The sequence below is a fragment of the Mobula hypostoma genome, chromosome 1, assembly GCF_963921235.1.
Source record: "Mobula hypostoma chromosome 1, sMobHyp1.1, whole genome shotgun sequence".
Taxonomy (NCBI): Eukaryota; Metazoa; Chordata; class Chondrichthyes; order Myliobatiformes; family Myliobatidae; genus Mobula; species Mobula hypostoma.
Genome location: NC_086097.1, coordinates 31,451,311 through 31,478,703, shown reverse-complemented (window position 1 = coordinate 31,478,703; position 27,393 = coordinate 31,451,311). Strand labels below are relative to the sequence as shown.

General features: G+C 45.9%; 1 protein-coding gene across 1 annotated transcript; it reads left to right on the top strand.

Moving 5' to 3' along the window:
- Positions 1 to 184: 184 nt before the first annotated feature.
- Positions 185 to 27,005, top strand: LOC134345236 (protein phosphatase 1 regulatory subunit 36). The gene is made up of 11 exons (XM_063045576.1): positions 185 to 275; positions 5,882 to 5,946; positions 9,131 to 9,217; positions 11,168 to 11,307; positions 15,310 to 15,379; positions 18,022 to 18,120; positions 18,614 to 18,754; positions 19,933 to 19,975; positions 22,272 to 22,423; positions 24,722 to 24,916; positions 26,678 to 27,005. The coding sequence occupies exons 1-11, from the start codon at positions 246 to 248 to the stop codon at positions 26,922 to 26,924; spliced, it is 1,269 nt and encodes a 422-aa protein (XP_062901646.1). The 5' UTR covers positions 185 to 245; the 3' UTR covers positions 26,925 to 27,005.
- Positions 27,006 to 27,393: the final 388 nt, after the last annotated feature.

The following is a 27,393-nucleotide window of genomic DNA, read 5'->3' as shown; positions in this document are numbered from 1 at the left end:
TTAGTGCCTATTGGTTACTCTCCCACCCCCGTAAAGCTCTAACGATCGGTACCTGACTCCTATTGGGTACTCTTCCAATGGGTGGGACCATAGGTGGAAATGTTTGCACCCATTGGATACTACCTCTGGGTGGAACACCAATCGAGGATCTTGACTGCTATTGGTTACTTCCGCTGCTGCCGTTTGTACTTGTTGCAGTGTGGAACGGTTGCCGGGAGACCATTAGCAGGGTGATCGCATTCCTGATGATGGATGGTTATCTCAGTTTGGAGCAGGTGAGATCCCCGGAAGGGAGAGGGAGGATGGGGTATCCGGGTCTCTCCCCTCTCAGCAGTGTCCGGTAACCGTCTCCACCTGGGGTCACCGACCGACTCCAGATCCTTTTTCACGATCGCTGTCCTAAAACCAACACATCCGGAAACAGTCATTCAACCCTAACTCTAAAACGAACCTTAACCATTTACACGATATAGCGTTAAAATCAACCCCAAGTAATCCTTAACCATTAGCCTACAGTAATCATAAATGTAATTACTAATTATAAAGTTTTGCCCAAAACAACCCTCAACCCCTCAACTTTTATTGGTTGTAGAATTAGAAACGGTTTTATTAAAATTTTACATATGCCGTCAAATTTGCTGTTTTGTGGCAGCCATATGGAACAATATATGCAATTAATATAAATTAGAATAAGAAATATTAAAAGTAAATGAGTAGTGCAAAAAGTGAACAAAGTAGTGTGATGGTGATCATGGACCATCCAGAATTATGATGGTGGAGGGGAAGAAGCTTTTCCTAATTGGTATATTATTCTCACATGTACCAAACAGCTTTTGCTTGCACACCTTCCAGGCAGATCATTCCATGCTTAAGTACTGTATATCGAGTTAATAAAAACAAAAGACAGTAACAGTGCAGAATAGAGTGCTAGAGTTACAGGGAAAGTGTAGTGCAGGCAGACAATAAGGTGCAAGAGTAATTCAAACATTGACCAGTGACCATTCTGCATTTGCCATTAACAAGAGCAAATTAAAGGCCATTGTTTGAGTGGACAGAATCAGAGTGATGATTCGGAGGCTTTAGCTCTTCAAGGCTTCAGTTAGAGAAAGCAAAAGAAAAGAAAAGCTCACATTTTTTCCCTTCCCTTCTCTGTATCTCTGCAGTTAGGACAGTAGAGATGCCAGGCAGGATAGTGGAATGCTCCTCTTCCTGGATGTGGGAAGGCAGGGAGACCTCCCAGTGTCCCTGACAACTACAAGTGCGAGAAGTGCATCCAGCTGCAGCATCTAACAGTCCGCGTTAAGGAGTTGGAGCTGGAACTGGATGAACTCTGGATCATTCAAGAAGCTGAGGGCGTGTAGGTAGGACATATAGAGAGGTAGTTACGCCCAAGGTGCAGGATACAGGAAACTGGGTGAATGATAGGAAGGGGAAAGGGGTTAAGGAGCCAGTGCAGAGTACTCTTTTGGCCTTACGCCTGTTGTTGAGGGGAATCACTTTGCTACTGTTGGGGAAGCGGGTGTGGGTTGAGCTAACAGAGGAAAGTCATAGTGGTCAGGTCTCTGGCACTGATTCTGCCTCTGTGACTTAGAAAGGAGGGGGGAGAAGAGGCACACTATGGTGATAGGAGATTTGTTAATTAGGAGAATGGACAGGAGGTTTTGTGGGCGAGAACAAGATGTCTCCTCCCGGATGCCAGGGTCTGGGATATCTTGGATCGAGTCTTCAGCATTCTTAAGTGGGAGGGTGAACAGCCAGAGGTCATGGTCCAATGACATGGGAGGGTGAGTGACGAGGTTCTGCATAGGGAGTTAGGTGCTAAGTTAAAGGGCAGGACCTCTGTGGTTGTGATCTCAGGATTGCTACCCATGCCACTTGCTAGTAAGGCCAGAACTAGGAAGGTTATACAGTTTAATACGTGGTGAAGGAGTTGGTGTAGGAGGGAGAGCATAAGATTTATGGATCATTGGGCTCTCTTCCAGGGAAGGTGGGACCTGTACAGAAGGGACAGTTTACAACTGAACTGGAGGGGGCCTCGTATCCTAGCAGGAAGGTTTGTTAATGCTGCACAGTGGGGTTTAAACTAGAGTTGCAGGGGATGGGAACCAGAGTGTCAGAATAGTTCGCGGAGAGGTTGTGAAGGCAGATGTTGGCAGGACCTCAGACAGAGTTAGGAATCAAAAGGCTGAACATGGTGTGCATAGTGTCCTGATATGCGTTTATTTCAATGTAAGAAGTATCGTAGGAAAGGCGGATAATAGTGCTGAAGATGAGGTTGCTGGTTTACAAACAGAGGCAGTGTGTAGTGGGGAGAGGCTGTTGATAGGGCAAAATTGCAGTCAACAGGATGAAATGCAATGTAAAAGGTGAACAAAATTGAAAAAGGTGAATACAGGATTGAAGGTGTTCTATTTGAATGTGTACAGTATATGGAATAAGGTAGATGAATGGTAGCACAGTTACAGATTGGCAGGTATGATGTTGTAGGCATCACTGAATCATGGCTGAAAGAACATTATAGCTGTGAGCTTAATGTCCAAGGATACACATTGCATCGAAAGGTCAGGCAGGAAGGCAGAGGGGGTGGCATTGCTGAGTTGGTTAAAAAAAAAGAAATCAAATCATTAGAAAGAGGTGACATAGGGCCAGAAGGCACTGTATCATTGTGGATAGAGCTAAGGAACTGCAAGGGTTAAAAAAATGGGATTGTATACAGACCCCCAAACAGTACTAAGGGTGTGGTCTACAAATTATAACAGGAGACAGAAAATGCATTGCCAAAAAGGCAATGTTACGATAGTCGTGGGAGACTTCATATTGAAGGTGGATTGGGAAAATCAGGTTGGTGCTGGATTCCAAGAGGGGAAATTTCTAGAGTGCCTATGAGATGGCATTTTAGAGCAGCTCGTGGTTGAGCCTCCTAGGGGATCAGCTATTCTAGATTGGGTGTTGTGCAATGAACCAGAACTGATTAGGGAATTCAAAGTAAAAGAACCCTTGGGGAAAGTGATCATAATATGATTGAATTCAGCCAGAAATTTGAAAAGAAGCTATGGAGTAAAGGGAAAAACAGAGAGAGGAGTTGGCCAGAACTGATTGGAAAAGAACACTGGTAGAGATGACGGCAGAGCAGCAATGGCTGGAATTTCTGGAAGCAATTTGGAAGGCACAGGATATATACATTCCAAACAGGAAGAAGTATTCTAAAGGCTAGATGACACAACTATGGCTAACAAAAGAAGTCAAGGCCAACATAAAAGCCAAAGAGAAAGCATATATATTTATATAGATAGAGAGAGAGAGAGAAAGTGCGCAGAAATTAATGGAAAGTTAGAGGGTTAGGAAGCTTTTAAAAACTAACAGAAGGCAACTAAAAAGTCATTAAGAAGGTAAAGATGGAATACAAAGATGGAATATTGGCAAGCTAGCCAATAAAATTAAAGAGGACACCAAAAGTTTATTCAGATACATAAAGTATAAAAAAGAGGTGAGAGTGGATATTGGACCACTGGAAAACTAAGCTGGAGGTGTAGTAATGGGGACAATGAAATGGCAGATGAACTGAATAAGTATTTTGCATCAGTCTTCACTGTGAAAGACACTAGCAGTATGCTGGAATTTCCAGGTGTCAGGGGTCATAAAGTGTGTGAAGTTACCATAACTAGAGAGAAGGTTCTTGGGAAACTGAAAGGTCTGAAGGTAGATAAGTCACCTGGACCAGATGGTCTACACCTCAGGGTTCTGAAAGTGGTAGCTGAAGAGATTGTGGAGGCATTAGCAATGATCTTTCAAAAATCACTAGATTCTGGAATGGTTCTGGAAGACTGGAAAATTGCAAATGTTACTCCACTCTTCAGGAAGGGAGAGAGGCAGAGGAAGAAAAACTATAGGCTAGTTACTCAGACCTCAGTGGTTGGGAAGATGTTGGAGTCGATTATAAAGGATGAAGTCTCAGGATACCTGGAGGCACATGATAAAATAGGCTGTAGGCAGCATGGTTTTCTTAAAGGAAAATCTTGCCGACAAATCTGTTGGAATTCTTTGAAGAAATAACAAGCAGGATAGACAAAGGAGAATAGGTTGGTGTTGTGTACTTGGATTTTCAGAAAACCTTTGATAAGGTGCCACACATGAGGCTGCTTAACAAGCTACAAGTCCGTGGTATTACAGGAAAGATTCTAGCTGGATAACGCAGTGGCTGATTGGCAAGAGACAAAGACTGGGAATAAATTGAGTCTTTTCTGCTTGGCTGCCAGTGACTAGTGGTGTTCCACAGGGGTCTGTGTTGGGACTGATTCTTTTTATGTTATAGGTCAATGATCTGGGTGATGGAATTGGTGGTTTTGTTGCACAGTTTGCAGACAATGAGAAGATAAGTGGAGGTATTTTTGAGGAAGTAGAGAGGCTTAAATAATTGCAAGTACGGAGGAAGAACTACAAAACTGAATTGATATAATTGTTGAAGAAAGTGCAAAAATGGGTCTATCTGGGTCTATCTATCAATTGCAAAAAGACAGAATATATGGTGATATCCAAAAAGAGAGAATCCTATCTGCAGGCTGAGAATAAACAGGGAAGACATAAAACAAGTACAGAACTTTTGCTACTTTGGAAGCTGGGTGACATCAGATGGCAGGTGTGACTTGGACATGAAAAGAAGAATAGGGATGGCAAAAGACACCTTTACGGGAATGAAGAGTATACTGACCAATACTAAACTAGGCATGACAACCCACCTCAGAGTACTGAAATGTTACCTTTATCCAGTTATGTTATATGGCTCAGAATGTTGGACAATATCTAGTAACATGAGGAAACAAATTGTAGCAGCAGAGATGTGGTTTTTGAGGAGGATGCAAAGAATATCATGGACAAAACGAATATGTAACGAGGATATCATGAACAGAGCAAATGCAAAAGGAGAATGTTTGAGATCATGAAAAGGCAACGTAACTTAATTGGACCTGATTAGGAAAGAGGAGTTAGAATGCACGGTAATTATAGGAAAGATTGAAGGGAAGAAAGCAAGAGGAAGACAAAGACAAATGATGATGGAAACAGCAGCCAGAGAACTGGAAATGGATACCAATGAATTGATCCACTTGACCCAAAACAGGAGTGTGTGGGCCATGGCAGTCAAGCTCAAACTGGGCATAGCATCCGTTGATGATGATGAGAGAGGCTACAGAAGGACTTAGACAGATTAGGAGAATGGACAAAGAAATGGCAGATAAAATACAGTGTCAGGAAGTGTACGGTCATGCACTGTGGAGAAGAACTTGAAAGGGAGGAATTTCTTTAGCCTGAGAGTGGTGAATCTGTGGAATTTCTTGCCACAGGCAACTGTGCAGGCCAAGTCGTTCCCTTGAGCAGAAGATACAAAACCTTGAAAATATGCATTGCCAGGTTCAAGGACAGCTCTTATCCTGCTGTTGTATATTTTGTACAATAAATTTATTCTGCTATGAGACTGTATTCTGTTACTGTATTACTTTTCCTCTGTGCTACCTTGATGCACTGATGTGATGAAATGATCTGTATGAATGGTATGCAAATTTCATTGTAACTCAGTACAAGTGACAAGAACAAACCTAGTACTGTACCACTCCATATATGGATTTCATAATGTATTGGACATGTTGCTTTGGTGTAAGTGAAAGCATGGGAATGGAATTGCAGCATGAAGGAGATGGGAGAACCATTCACATCATGATGGAAGGGCAGAAGAGACTCTGGGCTGAATGGCCTAATTCTGCTCCTGTGTCTTAAATGATCTGTAGGGGGTATTTTTGAATGTTCTGTGATTGAATAAGCCATTCAATAATGAATCTCACACTCTGATATATCCTGGATTTATTTCTGGAATTCCATTGCTCTGCAGCTGTTTGCAGCTCTTCCCGCCCAGTGGATCTGGAAGGAGGGCACAAACAGGCTCGAGCTGGTCAGGTACGTGAGTTAACCCTTTCAGATTCAGATTTACATTCACATTCATTTATCATGTGTACATTAAAACTTACAGTGAAATGTGTCATTGTGTTTACAACTAACACTGGGAGCAGCCCACAAGTGTCACCACACATTCAGGTGCCAACATAGAATGCCCACAATGTTTGACACAAGAGCGTAGAACACACAATACAGGCACTTCGGTCCACAATGTTGTACCAACCTATTAACCTTTTCCAAGATCAACCTAACTCATCCCTCTTTCATAACCCTCCATTTTTCTATCATTCTTGTGCATATTTAAGAGTTTCTTAAATGCCCCAATGTATCCATATTAACATAGAACACAGCAACAAAACAGAACACAACAAGGAACAAAATTACAACAGCAAAACAAGCCTCTTTCCTCCCTCCCACACACATCGACACATACGGACAGACTTGCAATCCCCAATCCCCAGTCTCCAGACTTCAGACATGGGGCATCGACCTCCAGACTTCCAATCGACCCTGGACTAGCGGACAACGGGTCCCCAGATTTCAGATTTTTCATCGCTAGACCTCCACCTCTCAGCCAGTGTTTTGGGGAACATTGAGCAGAACTGAAACAGGCCCACGAAATGTTTATATATATGCACTTGTAGGTTGTGTCCTGAAGTATTGTATGAGGAGTTTTGGAGGATGATCCTAGGAATAAAAGAGTTAACATATGACATACAAAATATTGAAGGAACTCAACAGGTCAGGCGGCATCTATGGAAAGGAGTAAATAGTCAAAGTTTCAGGCCAAAACCCTTCATCGTGACTGAAAAGGAAGAGGGAGAAGAAATCAGATTAAGAAGGTGGTGGGGAGAGGGAGGAGTACAAGATGACAGGTGATAGGTGAGAACAGGTGAGGGGGGTTGGTGGGTTGAGGAGGGGTGATGAAGTAAGAAGCTGGGAGGTGATAGGTGGGAGCGGTAAAGAGCTAAAGAAGGAATCTGATAGGAGAGGGGAATGGAACATGGGAAAAAGGGAAGGAGGAGGGAACCAGAGGAAGGTATTATCAAGTGAGGAGAAGAGGAGTGAGAAGGGAGCCATAATGGGGAATTGGAAAAAAGAGAAGGGGGCAGCAGAGAATTTACCTGGTTAGAAAAATTGATGTCATCTTCATGTCATCAGGTTGGAGACTACACAGGTGGAGTGTGAAGTGCTGCTCCATCAGTCAGAGTGGCCTCATCATGGCAATAGAGGAAGCCATGGACTGAGCTGTCACAATGGGAATGAACTCTTTGCCTCACAATCTACCTTGTTATGATCTTGCACTTGATCATTTACCTGAAATGGTCATTTTTGGTAGCCGTTATGCCTTAATCTACTTTGTTATTGTTTTAACTTTTTCTACCTCAATGCACTGAATAATTGCCCCACTTGACCCCATTCTCTTTTCTTCTCCCTATAACCTTTGACACCTTTGCTAATTAATAACCTTTTAACCTCCACTTTCAAATGTACCCAGTAACTTGGCCTTCGCAGCTGTCTGTGGCAATGAATTCCACAGATTCACCACCCTCTGGCTAAAAAAATTCCTCCTTATCTCTGTTCTAATGTCTTTGTTTTCTGAGGCAGTGCCTGTGGTTCTTGACTCTCCCACTATTGGAAACATCCTCTCCAGACCTTGCACCTTATTGTTTCCCTTCACTGCACTTTCTCTCTAACTGTTACACTTTATTCTGCACTCTGTTATTGTTTCTTCTTGTTCTACCTCAATGCACTGTGTAATGATCTGAGTTGTATGGAGTGTGTGATACAAGCTTTTCACTGTACCTTGGTACATGTGACAGTAATAATAAACCAAGCCAATAGATGCTATGAGGTATCTTGTTGTTAGGAGGATGTTAAAGCATTAGAAGCAGTTTAGAGAGATTTTATACCTCACATGGGCAACACGGTGCCAAGCTGCTTCCTCACAGTTGCAGCTTCGACCCTAACCTCGGGAGCTGTCTGTTTGCACGTTCTCCCTGTGACTGTGTGGGTTTACTCCCACAGCCCAAAGAAGTGAGGATCGGCTAATATAAATTGCCACCAGTGTCGAGGTGGGTGGTAAAATCTGACCGGTGTTGATGGAAATGTGGGGAGAATAAAATGTGTTCACGTAAAAGGAGTAGGACTGGATGAGCTGAAGGATCCGTTTCCGTGCTGTATCTCTCTATGTGACTCTGTAATAAATATACATTGTCAAAGTCGAGCTCGTTTTCATATACCCAAGTTCATTTGTGCACAGGTGCAATGAAAATCTTACTGACAGCAGCATCACAGGCACAGAGCATCAGATAAGGAACATTCACAAGAAAAACATAAACATAAATTATGTGGAATTTTAGAAGGAATACAATTAGAATTTTAAAAACACAGTCCATTTTAGTTCAATGTGGTCAAGGTGGTCATGGCATTGCTAAGCTATAGTGGTTAGGGTAGTGCTGGATGGTTCAAGAGACAAATGGTTAAACCAAATGGTTGTTCTGAACCTGGTGCTGTGGGACTTCAGGCTTCTGTACCTCCTGCCCAATGGTAGCAGTGAAAAGATGGCATGGCCTGGGTGGTGGGATTCTTTGATGATGGATGTTCAAAGTTCAAGGTAACTTTGTTATCAAAGTACATACATGTCACCATATACAACCTTGAGATCCATTTTCTTGCTGGCATTCACAGTAAATCCGAGGAACACAATAGAATCAATGAAAGACCACATCCAACAGGAAGGGCAAACGACCAATGTTTAAGATACGTAAACCGTACAAAAAGTCACACAAAAGAAAGAAAAAACAAGCCATGTGGAGAATGTAAGATGAAGAGTCTTTGGAAGTAAGTCAATAGGTTGTAGGAACAGTTCGGGAAAGAGGCAAGTGAAGTTATCCCCACTGGTTCAAGAGCTTAACTGTTGAGAGGTAATAACTGTTCCTGAACCTAATAGTGTGGGTCCTGAGGCTTCTGTACCTTCTTCCTGATGGCAGCAGTGAGAAGGGAGCATTGCCCATGTGGTCCTTCTTGAGCAGTGCGTCCTGTAGATACTACCAATGGTGGGGAGGGATGTACTGGGGTGATAACACTATACACATCACACCATAAGAGTTGGAACTCCAGTCTCTAGGCATCTCCCACCTCCCCCTTTCACTCTTAACACTTCTTCTGATTTTCCCTTCAGCTTGCATTCGACAGCAGAAAGCAAAGGAAAGAAGTCACTTGCCAGAGTTCGAGCCATCCTGGACCCGGTGAACGAAGCTCTGGAAAAGTGAGTGAGATCGAGGAAATTGCAGAGCAAAGCCTCGGGGAAATTCTGCTGATCCACTCTCCATCTGTGTCTGCCCACTGTCCTGCCGGTACCAACCACTCCAAGTTAACGATAAAGATAACCTTTATTTCTCACATGTACGTTGAAACATACACTGAAATTTGTTGCTTGCACCAATGGTCAACACAGTTGAAGAATGTGCTGGGCAGCCCACAAGTGGCGCTAGACTTCTGGCACTAAAATAACATGTCTACAATTTACTCACCCTTACTATCCCATATGTCAGTAAAATGTGTGAGGAAACCAGAGTACAGTACCTGGAGGAAGCCCACGGAGTCACGAGGAGAATGCATGAACACCTTACAGACAATGGTGGGAATTGAACCCAAATCACTGGTGCTGTAATAGCATTATGATAGAATTGAAATCAGATTTAATATCACTGGTATATGTCATGAAATTTGTTTACGGCAGCAGTACAATGAAATATATGATAAAAAAATAATTAGGTAAAAAACTGAGTTACATTTGTCGCTCTGTCACCGTGCCACCCCGAGTTAACATCAGGCGTAGCTCTGAACATCGGACAAAAAGCTGGAGTGACTCAGTGGGTCGGGCAGCATCTGTGGAGGGACAGGAGCAGTTGATGTTTTGGGTCGAGACTCTTCATCTGGACTGCGTTATTGAGGAGGAAAGCCTTTTTAAAGTGGGTGTACATCACAATGGAACGAAGAGGTGGAGGCACAAGATACCAGAACCTGTGGCAACACATTGCCAGTCAGGCAGCAAGAAGGGTTTAGACAGAAACATCAACTCCCCATTTCCCTCCATAGATGCTGCCTGACTTGCCGATGTTCCTTCAGCATTTTGTGTGTGTCGCTTTGGATTTCCAGCATCTGCAGCATCTCTTGTGCCTGCAGTTGGCTCTGAACACACTTCATCAAAAGTGCGATCCCATAACACTCTGACAGAAGAAAATTCTTCCTACCTCTCAGTCCCTGTCCATGAGACTCTGCCTGCCAGCCTTGAGATTTCCCCCTCTCCACCCCTTTCCCACCACCACCTGGGTCCTTCTGCCCATCTCCCCACTGCCTCACCTAGTTCCTGTCATCACACATTGGAACAAAGGCCATCAGGAGGTGTCAGCTCTTAGTTCAAGCAAGACAGACTCTGCACTGTTGGAAGACACAGCCCTTCAGATGAAGCTACAGAGAGGAGTTGTTTCTCCGTCTTTGAATGTGAAAGTGAGGAACAACTGACCTGGACAGAACCTTACTCCATCTGCGACGACAGACAGGGTTTCCTGGTGGCCACCCATTTCAATTATACTTCCCATTCCCATTCCAACATGTTGGTCCATGGCCTTCCCTACTCCCATGATGAAGCCACTGTGGTTGGAGGAGCAACATCTCATATTCTGTCTGAGTAGTCTCCAAGTTAATAGCACGATCATTTATTTCTCCAGCTTCTTGTAATTTCTCCCCCTCCAACTTCTGTCTCCATTCTTGTTCTCCTCTCACCCCTTTTCATAAACTGCCAATCAGTTCCCTCTGGTTTCTCTCCTCCTTCCCTTTCTCCAATGGACCACTCTTCTCTCCATTCAGATTCCTTCTTCTTCAGCCCTTCAGCTCTTCCATCTATCACCTCCCAGCTTCTCACTTCATATCCCTTTCCCCCACTCACCCATCTTCCCCTCGCCTGGTCTCACTTATCACTTGCCAGCTTGTATTCCTCCCGCCCCTCCATCTTCTTTTTCTGCCTTCTGCCCCCTTCCTTTCCGGTCCTGATGAATGTTCTTGGCCTGAAATGTCGATTGTTTACTCCTCTCCATAAACACTGCCTGATCTGCTGAGTTCCCCCAGCATTTTATATAAGTTGCTCAAAGTTTACAGCATCTGCAGGATGTCTTGTATTTGTGATATACAGAACTGTGCTTTGTTTCACATACAGATCGAAGTATGGTATTTCCAGACGCAGTTTTTCCATAATGACCAAGTCGGGAAGCGTCGGACAGAACCTGGCCAAGCTGTCAGAATCCCATAAACTGGAGCTTCGCCAGAACCAATTTGTGACTCTTGAGGATGTCAAAAGTGAGTCATTGAGTCAGAGAGCACTACAGTACGGCAACAGGCCCTTCAGCCCATCTTATCCATGTTGAACAACTATTCTGCCTAGTCCATTTGACCTGCACCTGAACCACTGCCCTCCATACCCCTCCCATCATGTACTTACTCAAACTTCTCTCAAATGTTGAAATTGAACTGGCATGCACCACTCCACTGGCAGCCAATTCCACACTCTGAGTGAAGAACCTCTCTCTCCGGTTCCCCTTAAATATTTCACCTTTTGTTAGCCAGAGAGTAGTGAATCTGTAGAATTCGTTGCCACAGGCAGCTGCGGTGGCTAAGTTTTTATGTATGTTTGAAGTAGAGGTTAATAGATTCTTGACTGGTCAGGGCATGAAGGGATATGGGCGGGGGAAAGGCAGGAGATTGGGCTGAGAGGGAAAATGGATCAGCCATGATGAAATGGTGGAGCAGACTTGATGGTCCAAATGGCCTGATTCTGCTCCTATATCTTATGGTCTTTTACTTTTAACCTATAGTCTTTAGTTCTACTCTCACCCAACGTCAACTGATAAAAGCTTGCTTGCAGTTTGTATTGACCCTAACTATACGTTATTTTGTATACCTCTATCAAATCCCCCTCATTTTCTTACACTCTAGGGAACAAAATCCTAACCTATTCAACCCTTCCCTATAACTCAAGTCCTAAAGTTCTAGCAACATCTTTGTAAATTTTCGCTGTACTCTTTCAATCTTATTGATATCTCCCCAGTAGGTAAATGACCACTGTTCAGAGGGAACTATTCTACCTGTCCCGGAGCCTCCCCTGAAACAGCAGAAGAGTTCCCGAGTTGTAAAATTAGATGCCTCTTTCTTTAAACTTCTGAACAACTCCAAGGGCCTCAATGCTTATTCGTCCCCCATCATGAAGTGTATGGAATGTACTGCCAGGGCTGGTGGCCGAGACAGATACATTGGGGACACTTAGATAGGCAAATTGATGATTTGTGGGAGAGAAGGGTTTGTTTGATCTGGGAACAGGTTAAACGTGGAAGTTGTTGCAAGGCAAGGGTTAAGTGCAGATAGTGTCTAACCAACCAGGCACGAACATAGCTTCCCTTTGCACAGCAGGGGACAGAGCCATTTGGCATACAGAGACAAGATAAAGATGTAACAGAAGGATGCAAACCACACACATTTTACTAATGGACAATTACTTTATTAACTTCAAATATCATTGGTTGTTAACTTATAGTTTCTATTGACTTTTAGTTTCTGCATTGTGAATGGCTATTGATCTTACAAATAAAGAGTTTAAGCATACACAGTTTACCAAATGGTCATTTCTGTAACAGCTGGTTAATAACATTTTTAAAGGATATTTCTCTGTTCAAACTTCGGAACTGTGTGGTGGGAGGGGCCATTGTGTTCTTCTTGAGCACAAGTAAATAAAGTGTAATTGCGGAATGAGTGTGAGTTTTCAGAGTTTGGTTAATCATCAATGACATAAATGGCTGGTGCAACATAATGGGTTGAAAGGCCTCTACTGGGCTGGAACATAATGAGCTAACGGGCCTCTATGTTCTATGTTGAGAGTTTCTTGTATAAGTTACATTTTCACTCCAGTCTGCATTTTTTCATATAAATTCCTGCACGATTATACAAACTTAGATGGTTCTTTTGATCCTGCACCTTATTATCTACCTGTGTTGCACTTTTCTGTAACTGTAACTGTAACACTTTATTCTGCATTCTGTTATTGTTTTATCTTGTACTACATCAGTTCGCTGTTGTAATGAATTGATAAATAGTATGCAAGACAAGTTTTTCACTGTACATGTGACAATAATAAACCAGTTTATCATAGCTTTAAAATAAATCAGAATCAGGTTTAATATCACTAGCATAGGCTGTGAAATTTGTTAACTTTACGACAGCAGTACAATGCAATACATAAATATAGAAAAAAAAATGACAGTAAATATATATAAATAGTTAAATTAAATAAGTAATGCAAAAAAAAAGTGAGATATTGTTCATGGGTCCAATGTCTAATCAGAAATTGGATGGCAGAGGGGAAGAAGCTATTCCAGAATTGTTGAGTGTGTGCCTTCAGGCTTCTGTACCTCCTTCCTGATGGTAGCAATGAGAAGACAGCATGTCATGGGTGGTGGGGGTCCTTAATGACGGACGTCACTTCTCTGAGGCACTGCTCCCTGAAGATGTCCTGGATACTACAGAGGCTAGTACCCATGATGGAGCTGACTAATTTTACAATTTTGTGCAGCTTATTTCGATCCTGTGCAGTAGACCCCTGCCCTCCATACTAGATGGTGATGCAGCCAGTCAGAACCCTCTTCACAGTACACCTGTAGAAATTGGTAAATTGTTCTATCATTGTCACAAGTATCGAGGTCCAATGAAAATCTTTCCACGTTCAATGTACTCTTGGGAATGCCCTGTAACGGCATAATTTTGCTACTTTTAGAAAATGCAGTAGAGTAGCAGACCCTTCAATCTCCAATGTCTCTGCTGATCACTATGTGAAATTGAACTAAACCTGTCTGTATGTTCACAATCCATTCCCTGCTTGTTCATCTGTATACTTCAAAGTCTCTTGAGTGCCTCTGTTGCATCTGCCTCCACCAATACCCCTGGCAGCCCATTCCAGCCACCCACCACTCGCTGTGCTTTTTAAAAAAATACTTTCTCATAACTTATCTCCTTTAAATTTTACCCCCCCCCCCCACCTGAAAGGCAGCATCTGTGGTAGGAAATGGGCAGTTAATATTTCAGGTTGACTCACTTCATATGGACTGGAGAGAGGCTGCACAGGCTGGGATTGTTTTTTTCTGGAGCGAAGGAGGCTGAGCGGTGAATTTATATAGCTTTATAAAATCATGAGGTGTGTAGATAAGCTGACAGTCTTTCCCCCCAAGGTATGGGAGTCTAAAACTAGAGGGTATGGGTTTAAAGTGAGAGGGGATAGACTTAAAAGGTCCTGAGGGGAAGCTTTTCCATGCAGAGGAATCTGGGTGTGTGGAACGAGCAGCCAGAGGAAGTAGTTGAGGCAGGTAGATTTACAACATTTTAATGACACTTACATAGATAGGAAAGGTTTCAAGCAGGAGTTCCCAACCCTTTTTATGCCATGGACCCCTACGTACTTATGCTCAGCACACACAAAATGCCTCAGGAACTCAGCAGGTTGGTCCATGGCGCCCTCTACAGCCACAATGAGGCGAAACTCAGGATGGAGAAGCAACACCTCATAATACGTCTGGGTAGCCTCCAACCTGATGGCATGAACATCAATTTCTATAACTTCTTGTAATTTCTCCCACTCCCCTTTCTTCCTTTTTCTATTCCCTGTTCTGGTTTCCCTGTCATCCCTTGTTTTCTCCTCAGCTGCCTATCATCTCCTTCTATACCCCTCCTCCTTCCCTTTCTCCCATGGTCCATTGTCCTCTCCTATTAAGATGCTTCCTTCTTTGGCCCTGTATCTCTTCCACCAATCACCTTCCAGTTTCTTACTTCAATCCCCCCCTCATCTGGTTTCAGCTTGTACTCCTCCTCGCCCTCCTTCTTATTCTGGCTTCTGACCCTTTCCTTTCCAGACCTGATGAAGGCCTCAGCCTCCATAGATACTGCCTGCCCTGCTGAGTTCCTCCAGCATTTTGTAGCTGTTGCTCTGCAGAATTGCTTCTGTTCAAGCTTGTGTGGATAGGAAAGGTTTATGGGGATGAGAGCCAAACACAGGCAAATGGGACTAGCTTAGGTGGGCATCTTGGTCAGCATGTGCAGGTTGGGCTGAAGGCCCTGTCTCTGTGCTCTACGACTCTGTGACTTTACGCTTCTTTTCTCTCTTTCCTGGTCCAGATGAAGGTTCTGCGATCTGAAAGGTCGACTCTGTGCCCTTTCCCACACTGTGTGCAGTATGAGCTGCGAGTGGTTCTGACTTTTTCTGTTCTTAATTCAGCATGGGTGTTCTGCTGTGGTGATGCGTTACTTTTCTTCCTCTGACAGACGCCGCTTTCATCTTGCTGGGCGAAAATGATTTGCCGGATGCACAGAAACGTTTTCGGCCAATGTTAAGGTCAGTGTTCCCCTCGTGCCTGCTTGCTTCTGTTCTGTCTTCTTCCTCAGAGCTGAGCTTATGGCCAGAGCCATAGAGCAATATAGCATGGATATAGGCCCTTCGGCCCATCTAGTCCTGTTGCCCATGATAGCCACACCGCGTCCCAATTTCCTGTGTTTGACCCATATCCCTTTAAGCTCCACCCCTCCAAGTGTTTCTCCAATGATATCCTTTATTGTAATTGCTTCAACCATGTCCTCCGGCTGCTCATTCCATATTTGGGATTAGATTTATAAGCATTTGGAAAACTATGGCCTTATTAGGGAGAACCATCATGGCTTGGTGTGGGCAAACTGTGTCTCACTAACTTGATTGAGATTTTTTGATGAGGTGATGAAGGTGATTGATGAAGGTAGAGCTGTGGATGTTGTCTGCATAGGTTTTAGTAGAGCATTTAACCAGGTCTCTGATTGTATGCTGATCCAGAAGATAAGGATCTTGCTGAGTTGACCTGAGTTATATGGAAAGACTGAATAGGTTAAGACTTTATTCCTTGGAATGGATAAGATTCAGAGGAGATTTGATAGAAGAATACAATATTATGAGGGGTACAGATAGGGTAAATGCAAAACAGGCTTTTTCCACTGAGGTTGGGTGGGACTACAACAAGAGGTCACAGGTTAAGGGTGAAGGGTGAAAAGTTTGAGGAATATGAGAAGCAATTTCACTCTGAGGGTTGTGAGAATGTGGAATGAGCTGCCTATGCATGTGGTGCATGTGAGCTTGATTTCAAGGTTTAAGAGAAATTTGGATGGTAGGGGTATGGAGGGCTATGGTCCTGGTGCAGGTTGATGGAAGTCAGCAACTTAAATGGCTCGGCTCTGACAAGATGGGCTGAAGGACCTGTTTTTGTGCTGTACTTTTCTATGACCCTATAAAAGTGCATGGTGAATTGGCTGTTTGGATTCAGAACTGGCTTACCCGTGGAAGACAGGGTATAGTGGTTGAAGGAACTTATTCTAGCTGGAGGTCTGTGATTGGTGGTGTTCTGCAGGGACCTGTACTTGGACCTCTGCTGTTTGAAATGATCTGGATGAAAATGTAGGTGCGTAGGTTAGTAAGTCTGCAGATGATACAGAAATTGGTGGAGTTGTGGATAGTGTAGAAAACTGGCAAAGAATACAACACAATATAGATGTGTTGCAGATATGGACAGAGAAATGACAGATCGAGTTTAACCTGGACAAATGTGAAGTGTTGCAATTTGGTAGGTCAAATATAAAGAGACAGTACACTGTTAAGGCCAAGCCCTTTAACCCTCCCCGAGGGTTCTCGGGGTCCAGGTTCATAGTTCCCTGAAAATGGCTGCACAGGTTTTCAGGGTGGTTGAGAAGGCATATGGCATGCTTGCCTTTGTTAGTCGAGGCACTGTGTTCAAAGTCAGGAATTAATGTTGCAGCTTTATAAAGTTCTAGTTAGGCTGCATCTGGAGTATTGCTTACAGATCAGGCCAACCCATTGTAGGAACGATGTTGAGGCTTTGGAGAGGGTGCAGAAGAGGTTTACCAGGATGCTGCCTGGATTAGAGGGCATGTGCTATAATGAGAGGTTGGACAAACTTGGGTTGTTTTCTCCGTAATGGCAGAGGCTGAGCTGAGAGCTGATAGAGATTTATAAGATTATGAGAGGCATAGACAGTGTAGGCAGACAGTATCTTTTTCTCAGGGTTGAAATGTCTAATGCCAAATAGCATGCATTTAAGGTGATGGGGGTAAATTCAAAGGAGATGTGAGGGGCAAATTTTTTTTTAATACAGAGAGTGGTGGATGCCTGAAATGTATTACTTGGTGTGGTGATAGAGGGAGATACATGAGGGAATTTAAAAGATGTTTAGATGGGCACATGAATGTGTGGGAAATGGAAGGATATGGACATTGTGTAGGCAGAGTGGATTAGTTTAGTTGGCCATTTGATTACTAACTTAATTAGTTCCGCACAACATTGTGGGATGACGAGCCTGTTCCTGTGCCGGTAATTTTCTGTGTTCTGTCTTATTCTCAACATCCTCTGCACAAAAAAATTGTCTTCCCCCCCCCCCCCCACCGGTCTCTTTTAAATCTTCCTCTCTCACCTTGTAACTATACCCTCCTGTTAAAGATTAAAGCTCTTAAAGATTAGGTTTATTTGTCACATGTACATTGAAACATACAGTGAAATGTTTTGTTTGTGTCAATGCCCAACGCAATCCAATGACAGCCTCTACATGCTGCTGTGCTTCTGACACCAACACACTGTAGTGTGCCCACTTCTCACTGACCAGAGGAAACCTATGCAACCACAAGGAGAATGTACAAACTCCTTACAGACAGTGGTGGGAATTGAACCCAGCTCGCTGAAGCTATAACAGTGTTACCTCTCCTGGGAGAATGTACAGCACCTACAGAGGCCATTCAACCAATCCCTCCATGCCTTACCCTAGCAAAGCAATCCCATCACTCCCATTCCTCCCCACTTCCTTGTGTTGGAGAAATGCTGAGTGGGCAAGTGATCGATATGTTCCAGATTCTGAGGGAGCTGCTTTGTAATTTTCTAACATTTTTAAGTATTTGTTTCCAATATCATTCTCTTCTGTGTCAAATGCATTCCTTTCATTTTTGCAGGACCCAGCAGTTAAATGAATTCCTCATGGCCTTACTCAATTACTTCTCTGTGTTCCTGGGTGCCCTTGGACTGGACTCCAAGTCAAAAGAGTTGTTGACGTGAGTGCTGTCTCTCAATGTGTTGGCCATCAGAGACCCAATGACAGTTGAGTTTGAATAGAGGCACGCAAATTTATGAAGGGATTTTTCAGAATCAGACTCAGGTTTACTGTCACTGACGTATGTCCTGAACTTTGTTATTTTGTGTCAACAGTACAGAGCAAGTACATAAAAAATTACAATAGGAAATATATACTTATAAAAAATAAGTACTCCAAAAAGAGGTATTATTCATAGGTTGATGGTCCATTCAGAAACCTGATAGTGAAGGGGAAGGAGCTGTTCATAAAATTCCTTACAGACAGTGGTGGGAATTGAACGCAGGTCGCTGGTGCTGTAATAGCGTAATGCTAACTGCTACGCTATGGTGCCACCCCGTTACTGGGAGAGTAGGATTGCTCAGTGGGCTGGCAGAGACAAGATGGGCCAAAATGGCCTCCTGGTAAAGTTGACTTTGCTTTGCTAACCATGTTGTGGTTTGGCTTCCCTGCAGAAATGCTGGTAGTCCCGAGAGAGTGGAGGCGGGTTGGACCAAGGCTAAAAAGGAGCTGGCACAGAGGCACATGGCAAGGACGTACTCCGCTCTGCTGCTGGGCTTGGACTCGGTTGATCTGCACCACATGGCATGCGGGAAGTGAGTGCGTTTCTCTGAAGGTCACTGGTTCTTTCCAGCAAGGCCAGGGCTGGTACTTTCAGTGGCAAGTCATAGAGTCATGGAGTGGTACAGAACAGAAGCAGCCCCTTCGGCCCATCTAGTCTGTGCCTAACTTTTATTCTGCCTAGTCCCATCAACTCAAAACCCAGACTATACTCCTCCCACCCATGTACTTATCCAAACTTCTCTTAAATGTTGAAATTGAAACCTGCATTCACCATTTCTTCTGGCAGCTCATTCCACACTCTCACCCACCTTCTGAGTGAAGAAATTCTCCCTCAAGTTCCTTTTAAATATTTCACCTTTCACCCAACCTCAGTGGAAAAAGCCTGCTTGCATTACTCATCATAATTTTGTATTCCTCTAAAAGGTCTCTCCTCATTCTCCTACACTTCAGGGAATCAAGTCCTAACCTACTCAGCCTTTCCCTATGGCTTGGGTTCTCAAGGGGACAGAACATAGCAGGACTTCACAGCACAAGGGGCCTGACCTGGCACACTGCTTGGAACGTAGAACATTACAGCCCACGATATTGTGCTGACCCTTTAACGTACCCCAAGATAAACCTAATCCACACGGCCCTCCATTTTTCTTTCATCCATGTGTCTATCTAATAGTTTCTTAAATGTCCCTGATATATCTGCCTCTACCACCATCCCTGGTATTACATTCCACACACCAACCACTCTCTGTATAAAAGTACTTACCCCTGACATTCCCCCCTATGCTTTCCTCCAATTACCTTACAATTATGCCCCATTGTATTAGCCATTTTCAGCTTGAGACTGTAAGGTAAAGTGGCCATATCTTTGACATACCAAGGTACTGATTAGGGCTGTGTTGATTGGGTCAAGAACCAAATGGTTGAAGGGAAGTAGCTGTTCCTGAACCTGGTGCTGTGGGTCTTCAGGCTTCTATTCCTTCTGCCCGATGGTAGCTGCATGAAGATGGCGTGACCCGGATGGTGGGGGATCTTTGATGATGGATGTTGCCTTCTTGATGAAGGGTTTTCCATAGATACTACCGATGGTGGGCAGGGGTGTGCCTGTGATGTACAGGATTGGGCAGAGCCCACTACTCTCTGCAGCTGCCTACATTCCTGTGCATTCTGTGCTCATTTTGACAGAAGTGAAGTAACAGGTTTGTTGTGTTCACAGGGCGATGGGGTCAGCTACACACAAGGACAGGCAGCTGTTTGAGGTGAGTACCACTGACATAGTTAACGAGCCAAAGTTCAGGGGTGGATAAAGTTCATCAGTGGAAATAACAATATGACAAACTACAGCCAACGTGGTATTGGGTGACCCTTCATCTGGACTGAAAGATAGAGGAGCTGATAGTCGGTATGATGAAGTGAGGATAAAGATTAAAGATTAGCTTTATTTATCACGTGCAGTACATCGAAAGATAGAGTGAAATGTGTCATTTGTGTCAACAACCAACACAGTCAGATGCTGTGCTGAGGGTAAGTGTCCGACACAATCATAGCACGCCCACAACTTACTAAACTAGCTCAAACTGCATGTGTTTGGAAGGTGGGAGGAAACCGGAGCACTCGGAGGAAACCGACGGGGTCAGGGGGAGAACGTACTGACTCCTTACAGACAGCAGTGGGAATTGAACCTGGGTCACCGCAGCTGTAAAGCTTTACACTGACGGCTAAGCTACTGGGCCATCTAAGGGGTGGGGCAGAAGAGACTGCAGTTGCAGGAGTGGTAGGCAGATAAGGGAGGAGGGAGAATGGGAATAAGGTCAGAAGCTGCGAGGTGATAAGTGCAAGGGCTGCAGGTGGTGGAATCTGATAGGAAAGGAAAGCGGAGCGTGGAGTCACAAGGAATTTTGCAGATGTTGGGATTGGTTAAAACACACAAAGTGCTGGAGGAACTCAGTGGCTCAGGAAGCATCTGCGGAGAGAAATGAACAGTCAACGTTTTGGACCGAGACCCTTTATGTGTATTGGAAAGGAATGAGGGGTGATAGCCAGAATAAAAATGATGAGGGGTATAGATAGAGTGAATGGATGCAGGCTTTCCCCCTCAGATTGGGTGAGATTGAACTAGTAGTCATGGGTCTAGAGTGAAAGGTGAAATATTTAATAGGAATCTGAAGGGAAACTTCTTCACTCAGAGGCTGGTGTGAGTGTGGAATGAGCTGCCAGCAGAAGATGTGGATTCAGGTTTAATTGTAACATTTAAGAGAAGTTTGGGAGGGGTGTGGTCTGAGCGCGGGTTGATGGGACAAGACAAAATGACAGTTCAGCATGGATTAGATGGGCCAAGGAGTCTCCTCCTGTGCCATAGTGACATTATAACTGTAAACGCTGGAGGAAGGGGGAGTAGCACTGGCAGGTGGCACAGTGGCACCCAGGTCAGCGGGGTGGCGAGGGGAAGATGTGTGGGTGGGTGGTGAGTGAGAACAATACGAGAAGCTGGGAGGTGGCAGGTGGAAGAGGCAAAAGGCTGAAGAAGATGGAATCTCACAGGAGAGGACAGTGGATCACAGAATAAAGGGAAGAAGGTGGGGAACCACATGGAGAAAGAGTATAAATGATTGGCAAGTTGTGGGGGTGTCGGAAGGGAATGAGAGGGGACAAAGGGATAAGGGAAAACAAAGGTGGGTGGGGGAGGAACAGAGGGGAATGGTAACCTTAAGTTAGGGAAATTGATATCAATGTCCTATCAGACCAAGGCTGGTAAATCTGCTCATCCTAAATCCCGTCCATTTTTCCATGTTTATATCCATCACTGTGATTCCTGTTCCTTGCCTCCCTTGTGTGCTTGATCATCTCCCCCTTAAATACATCTATACTGTTCCCCTCAGCTGCTCCCTGTGGAATTAACTTCCACTCTCACCATTCATTAGAAAGAAGAGTTCCCTAGGGGAACTTATATTGACATTTCAGTCTTGTGGAAAAAGTCTGATTATCTACTCTATCTCTGCATCTCATCATTTTATAAACTAATATCAGGTTTCTACTCGGCCTGCACCTTTCTGGAGAAAACAACATACGTTTGTCCAACTTCTCCTTGTAACACATGCCCTCTAATCCGGGCAGTATCCTGGTGAACTCCTTCTGCACCCTGTCCAAAGCCACCACGTCCTTCCCGTAATGGGGCAACCAGAGCTGCATACGACACTCCCATGTGGCCAGACTAAACTGTTATACAGCGACAACGTGACTTCCATCCAGACTTTTATTCAGAGCCCAGGCCAATGAAGACAGGAGTGCCATATGCTGCCTTTACCATCCCATCCACATGTGATGCCGCCTTCAGGGACCTGTGAACTTGAACTCCAAAAACCCTCTGCACATCAGTGCCTTCATTCCAGAATGCACATCCTCGACTGACATAAAGCTCCCCTCTCTGTGTGCTGGATGTTGAACCTGTCACCTGGATTAGCGGTCCAGAAGCAATCATGCCTGTGAGAGCACTCACGTGAGTACTGTGTTCCTGGCCAAGGTGACACTGAGCTGCCCCACCTCTTGTGATTTCAGTGTCTCTATGCCTACAGCATCTACGTGGCCTGGGTGACGTTTGGGAGGAAAAACATGGATCTGATCAGGGATGAGATCGGGCGACTCCTTCGCTCTGACATCTTCAATCCTGCACCGAAGGTGAAAGATGAGGAGATGCAGACAGAACACAGGTATCGCTGGGGCAGTTTAACAACAGAGATGTCTTCCATTTGAAAGCAAATGTGTCCCTTTTCCCAAAAGCTGGAATAAAAACAGGAATACTCAGCAGGTTTTAAAAGAAAAGCTAAGTTTTACTTGTCACGTGTACGTCGAAACAGACAGTGAGGTGTGTCATTTGCGTCAATGACCAACACAGTCCATGGATGTACTGGGGAAGCATGCAAGTGTCACCATACTTCTGGTGCCAACAAAGTATACCCACAACTTACTAACCCTAACCCGTACATCTTTGGAATCTGAGGAAACCAGAGCACCTGGAGGAAACCCATGTGGTCCCGGGAAGAACATACAAACTCCTGATAAACAGTGGCAGGAATTGAACCCTGATCCTAAATGCAAAATGATCTGCAGATGCTGGGGTCAAAGCAACACTGACAACATGCTGGAGGAACTCAGCAGGTCCTGGATGAAGGGTTCTGGCCCGAAACGTCGACCGATCTTTTCCACGGGTACTGCCCGACCTACTGAGTTCCTCCAGCGTGTTGTGAACCCTGATCCTGTAGCTGGCACAGTAATGTGTTGCATTAAAGCCATGTTACCGTATGTAGCGGGATAGGTTCTTTCATCTCCTCTGCAATAATTACATTTAAAATAAATTGGATAGACATATGGACAGGTAGAGGGATATGACCAAAGTTAGGCAAATGGGACTAGCTTGGTGAGTACACTGGCTGGCATGGACAGGTTAGGCTGCATCACTGTATGATTCTTTTCCCCTGTTCTGAAGGTGGTGACACCCACTGAGTACAGGTATACTACTTCCCTACTTAAGTTCCCTCCGCACTGTCCCATCACACACTCCCCGGATGAAGCACAGAGTGACTCTGTCTCCACACTGTCCCATCACACACTCCCCGGATGAAGCACAGAGTGACTGTCCCTACACACTGTCCCATCACACACTCCCCGGATGAAGCACAGAGTGACTGTCCCTCCACACTGTCCCATCACACACTCCCCGGATGAAGCACAGAGTGACTGTCCCTCCGCACTGTCCCATCACACACTCCCCGGATGAAGCACAGAGTGACTGTCCCTCCGCACTGTCCCATCACACACTCCCCGGATGAAGCACAGAGTGACTGTCCCTCCACACTGTCCCATCACACACTCCCCGGATGAAGCACAGAGTGACTCTCCCTCCGCACTGTCCCATCACACACTCCCCGGATGAAGCACAGAGTGACTGTCCCATCGCACACTCCCGGGATGGAGCACAGAGTGACTGTCCCTCCACACTGTCCCATCACACACTCCCCGGATGAAGCACAAAGTGACTGTCCCTCCGCACTGTCCCATCACACACTCCCCGGATGAAGCACAGAGTGACTGTCCCTCGGCACTGTCCCATCACACACTCCCGGGATGGAGCACAGAGTGACTCTCCCTCCACACTGTCCCATCACACACTCCCCGGATGAAGCACAGAGTGACTCTGCCTCCGCACTGTCCCATCACACACTCCCCGGATGAAGCACAGAGTGACTCTCCCTCCGCACTGTCCCATCACACACTCCCCGGATGGAGCACAGAGTGACTGTCCCTCCGCACTGTCCCATCACACACTCCCCGGATGGAGCACAGAGTGACTCTCCCTCCGCACTGTCCCATCACACACTCCCCGGATGGAGCACAGAGTGACTCTCCCATCGCACTGTCCCATCACACACTCCCCGGATGGAGCACAGAGTGACTCTCCCTCCGCACTGTCCCATCACACACTCCCCGGAAGAAGCACAAAGTGACTCTGTCTCCACACTGTCCCATCACACACTCCCCGGATGAAGCACAGAGTGACTGTCCCTCCGCACTGTCCCATCACACACTCCCCAGATGAAGCACAGAGTGACTCTCTGTCTCCGCACTGTCCCATCACACACTCCCCAGATGAAGCACAAAGTGACTCTCTCTGCACACTGTCCCATCACACACTCCCCAGGTTAGGTACTTTGTGAGGTTCCCTCTGCATCATCCCATCGGACACTCCTGGGGTCTGACACAGAGTGAAGCTCTGTCTTAGAGTGTTCCAGGATCTTGCTGCTTCCCCGCCCCCCCCCTCCCCATGGCTGATTGAATATTCCCCTAGGCTTCTCCTCTGCTGCCTTGTGTTAGTTGGTGTGGTGTGGGGGCAGATTGTGTTGGGTGGGAAGGGAATCTCCGATGACAGGAACACTCGGGGGGGTGTGTGTGTGTGTGTGTGTGTGTACGTGCTGGTAACCTCGCCCCACCCACCCCTCTCTGTCACACAGGGGGTTTCTATTGAAGCGCCCACCCATCAGCTCCATCGTCACTCAACGCTCGCCAGTGCTCCGAACCCTGCTGCAGAGCCCCAGGGAGAAGTCCATCTACCTCTTCAGACAACACCCGGTGAATCCAGGCTCCAGGATCGCCCGAGAGGATGAGAGGACCAGTGTCATGGACATAGACCCCAGCCCAACCCACCCGTAAGTCAGAGGAGCATTCCGCCCAACTAACCTCCCATCATCAGTGAACCTATCCCGCCCAGACTGGAACTATGTGATACTAACGCCCCACCTTCACACCTCAGAATGGCTTAATTCTGCTCCTTATGACACAGGAGCGGAGATAGGCCATTCAGCCCATCGAGTCTGCTCTGCCATTTGATCATTTATTTATTATCCCACCTTTTCCTCCGAAACCTTTGACACCCTTACTAATCAGGAGCCTATCAACCTTCAAATACACCCTATGATTTGGCCACCACAGCTGTCTATGGCAAAAAATTCCTCAGGTTCACCATCCTTTGGCTACAGAAATTCCTCCTCACCTCTGTTTTAAAGGGATGTCCTTGCATTCTGAGTCTGTGCCCTGTGGTCCTAGACTCTCCCTCTGTTAGAAACATCCCCTCCACAGCCACTCTATCTAGGCCTTTCCAAACCTGGAGAACTTTCCCCATCTGGCAGAGCATAACTGATTCCACCTTCTGGACGTTCCTGTTGAATATTTCCCTGCCCTTTCACCTTGTGTTGGCTGGTTAATTGACCACTGTACATTACTGTTCATCCCAGGGTGTGTCCCTTACTGAGAGATGGCTCTCTTCCCATCTCTCACTGGAGGAATGTCTCTCCTACCCTATGGTGCTCTCCCTCACTGGGAACTGCTGTTTCCATTCCCCAGGATGCTCTCTCACCGGGGGAACAGCTCTCTCACCACCCCCAGACTGTTGACCCTCCCTCATTGGGGGCTATGGGCCCTCCACATCCCAGTGTGCTGTCACTGGCAGAATGCTTCTCCCTCTCCAGGGTGCTGTGTGTGGGTCCCTCCCCATTCCAGGGGCCAGGGTGCAGACCCTTACTGGAGGCTGTGAGTCCCTTTCCGCCTCAGGATGTTGGCTCTCACAGGGGTATGGGTCTGTCCACTCAGGATGCTGGCTCTCACAGGGGTATGGGTCTGTCCACTCAGGATGCTGGCTCTCACAGGGGTATGGGTCTGTCCACTCAGGATGCTGGCTCTCACAGGGGTATGGGTCTTTCCACCTCAGGATGCTGGCTCTCACAGGGGTATGGGTCTGTCCACTCAGGATGCTGGCTCTCACAGGGGTATGGGTCCCTTTCCGCCTCAGGATGCTGGCTGTCACAGGGGTATGGGTCTGTCCACTCAGGATGCTGGCTCTCACAGGGATATGGGTCCCTTTCCGCCTCAGGATGCTGGCTGTCACAGGGGTATGGGTCTGTCCACTCAGGATGCTGGCTCTCACAGGGGTATGGGTCCCTTTCCGCCTCAGGATGCTGGCTGTCACAGGGGTATGGGTCTGTCCACTCAGGATGCTGGCTCTCACAGGGGTATGGGTCCTTTTCCACCTCAGAATGCTGGCTCTCACAGGGGTATGGGTCTTTCCGCCTCAGGATGCTGGCTCTCACAGGGGTATGGGTCTGTCCACTCAGGATGCTGGCTCTCACAGGGGTATGGGTCCCTTTCCGCCTCAGGATGCTGGCTGTCACAGGGGTATGGGTCTTTCCGCTTCAGGGTGCTGGCTCTTACAGGGGTATGGGTCTGTCCACCTCAGGATGCTGGCTCTCACAGGGGTATGGGTCCCTTTCAGCCTCAGGATGCTGGCTCTCACAGGGGTATGGATCTGTCCACCTCAGGATGCTGAACCTCTTGAGTCCCTGCCTCCAGGAGGGAAGGTAGAGGTGAGGAGGAGGAAGTCTTCCTCTTGTCACTCTGGTTCTGGTCACTTGTAGGCTGGGCATCATTGGTGAACCCCTCAGCAAGTTCCTGCCGGACACACTGGTTCCAATCGAATCTCACCTAGAGGAAGAGGAGGAGAAGGAGGACAAGGAGGAGGAAGACCTGCTGCAGAAGAGCCTGCACTCTCTCACAGAGCTGGGGGATCTCTCTTTGGGACCAGAGAGCTTTCAGAGTCATGCCATGGCCATATCCAGGGCCACCACTGCCGCCACCGAGTCTGACTACAACCTTGTACAGTAACCCAGAGAGAGAAAGCCTCTCCAACCCCACCTATCATCTCTACCTCAAGCCCTTTGAATCCGTTCAAAATAAAACTCTCAATTGTCAGATTGTGACGTGTTTAGAATTCCTGCTCACCCTGGCATAGATAAGGTTAATGCAAGCAGGCTTTTTCTACTGAGATTGTCTGGGACTACAACTGGAGGCTATAGGTTAAGGGGGAAAAGTGAAATATTTAAAGGGAACCTGAGGGGAAACTTCTTCACTCGGGTTGGTGCAAATGTGGAACGAGCTGCCAGCAGAAGTGGTGGATGCAGGTTTGAGTGCAACATTGAAGAGAAGTTTGGATAGATACATGGATGGGAGGGGTATGGAGGGCTATGGTTCAGGTGCAGGTCGATGAGACTAGGCAGAATAACAGTTTGGCACAGACTCGATGGGTGGAAGGGTCTGTTTATGTGCTGTAATGTTCTATCACTCTATGACTATG

Bases quoted from the DNA above. Each gene is read 5' to 3' on its own strand.
- LOC134345236 (XM_063045576.1), top strand. From the start codon at position 246: ATGATGGATGGTTATCTCAGTTTGGAGCAG. The intron at 276-5,881 runs GTGAGATCCCCG...ATTGCTCTGCAG, and splicing joins GTTATCTCAGTTTGGAGCAG to CTGTTTGCAGCTCTTCCCGC. The intron at 5,947-9,130 runs GTACGTGAGTTA...TTTTCCCTTCAG, and splicing joins AACAGGCTCGAGCTGGTCAG to CTTGCATTCGACAGCAGAAA.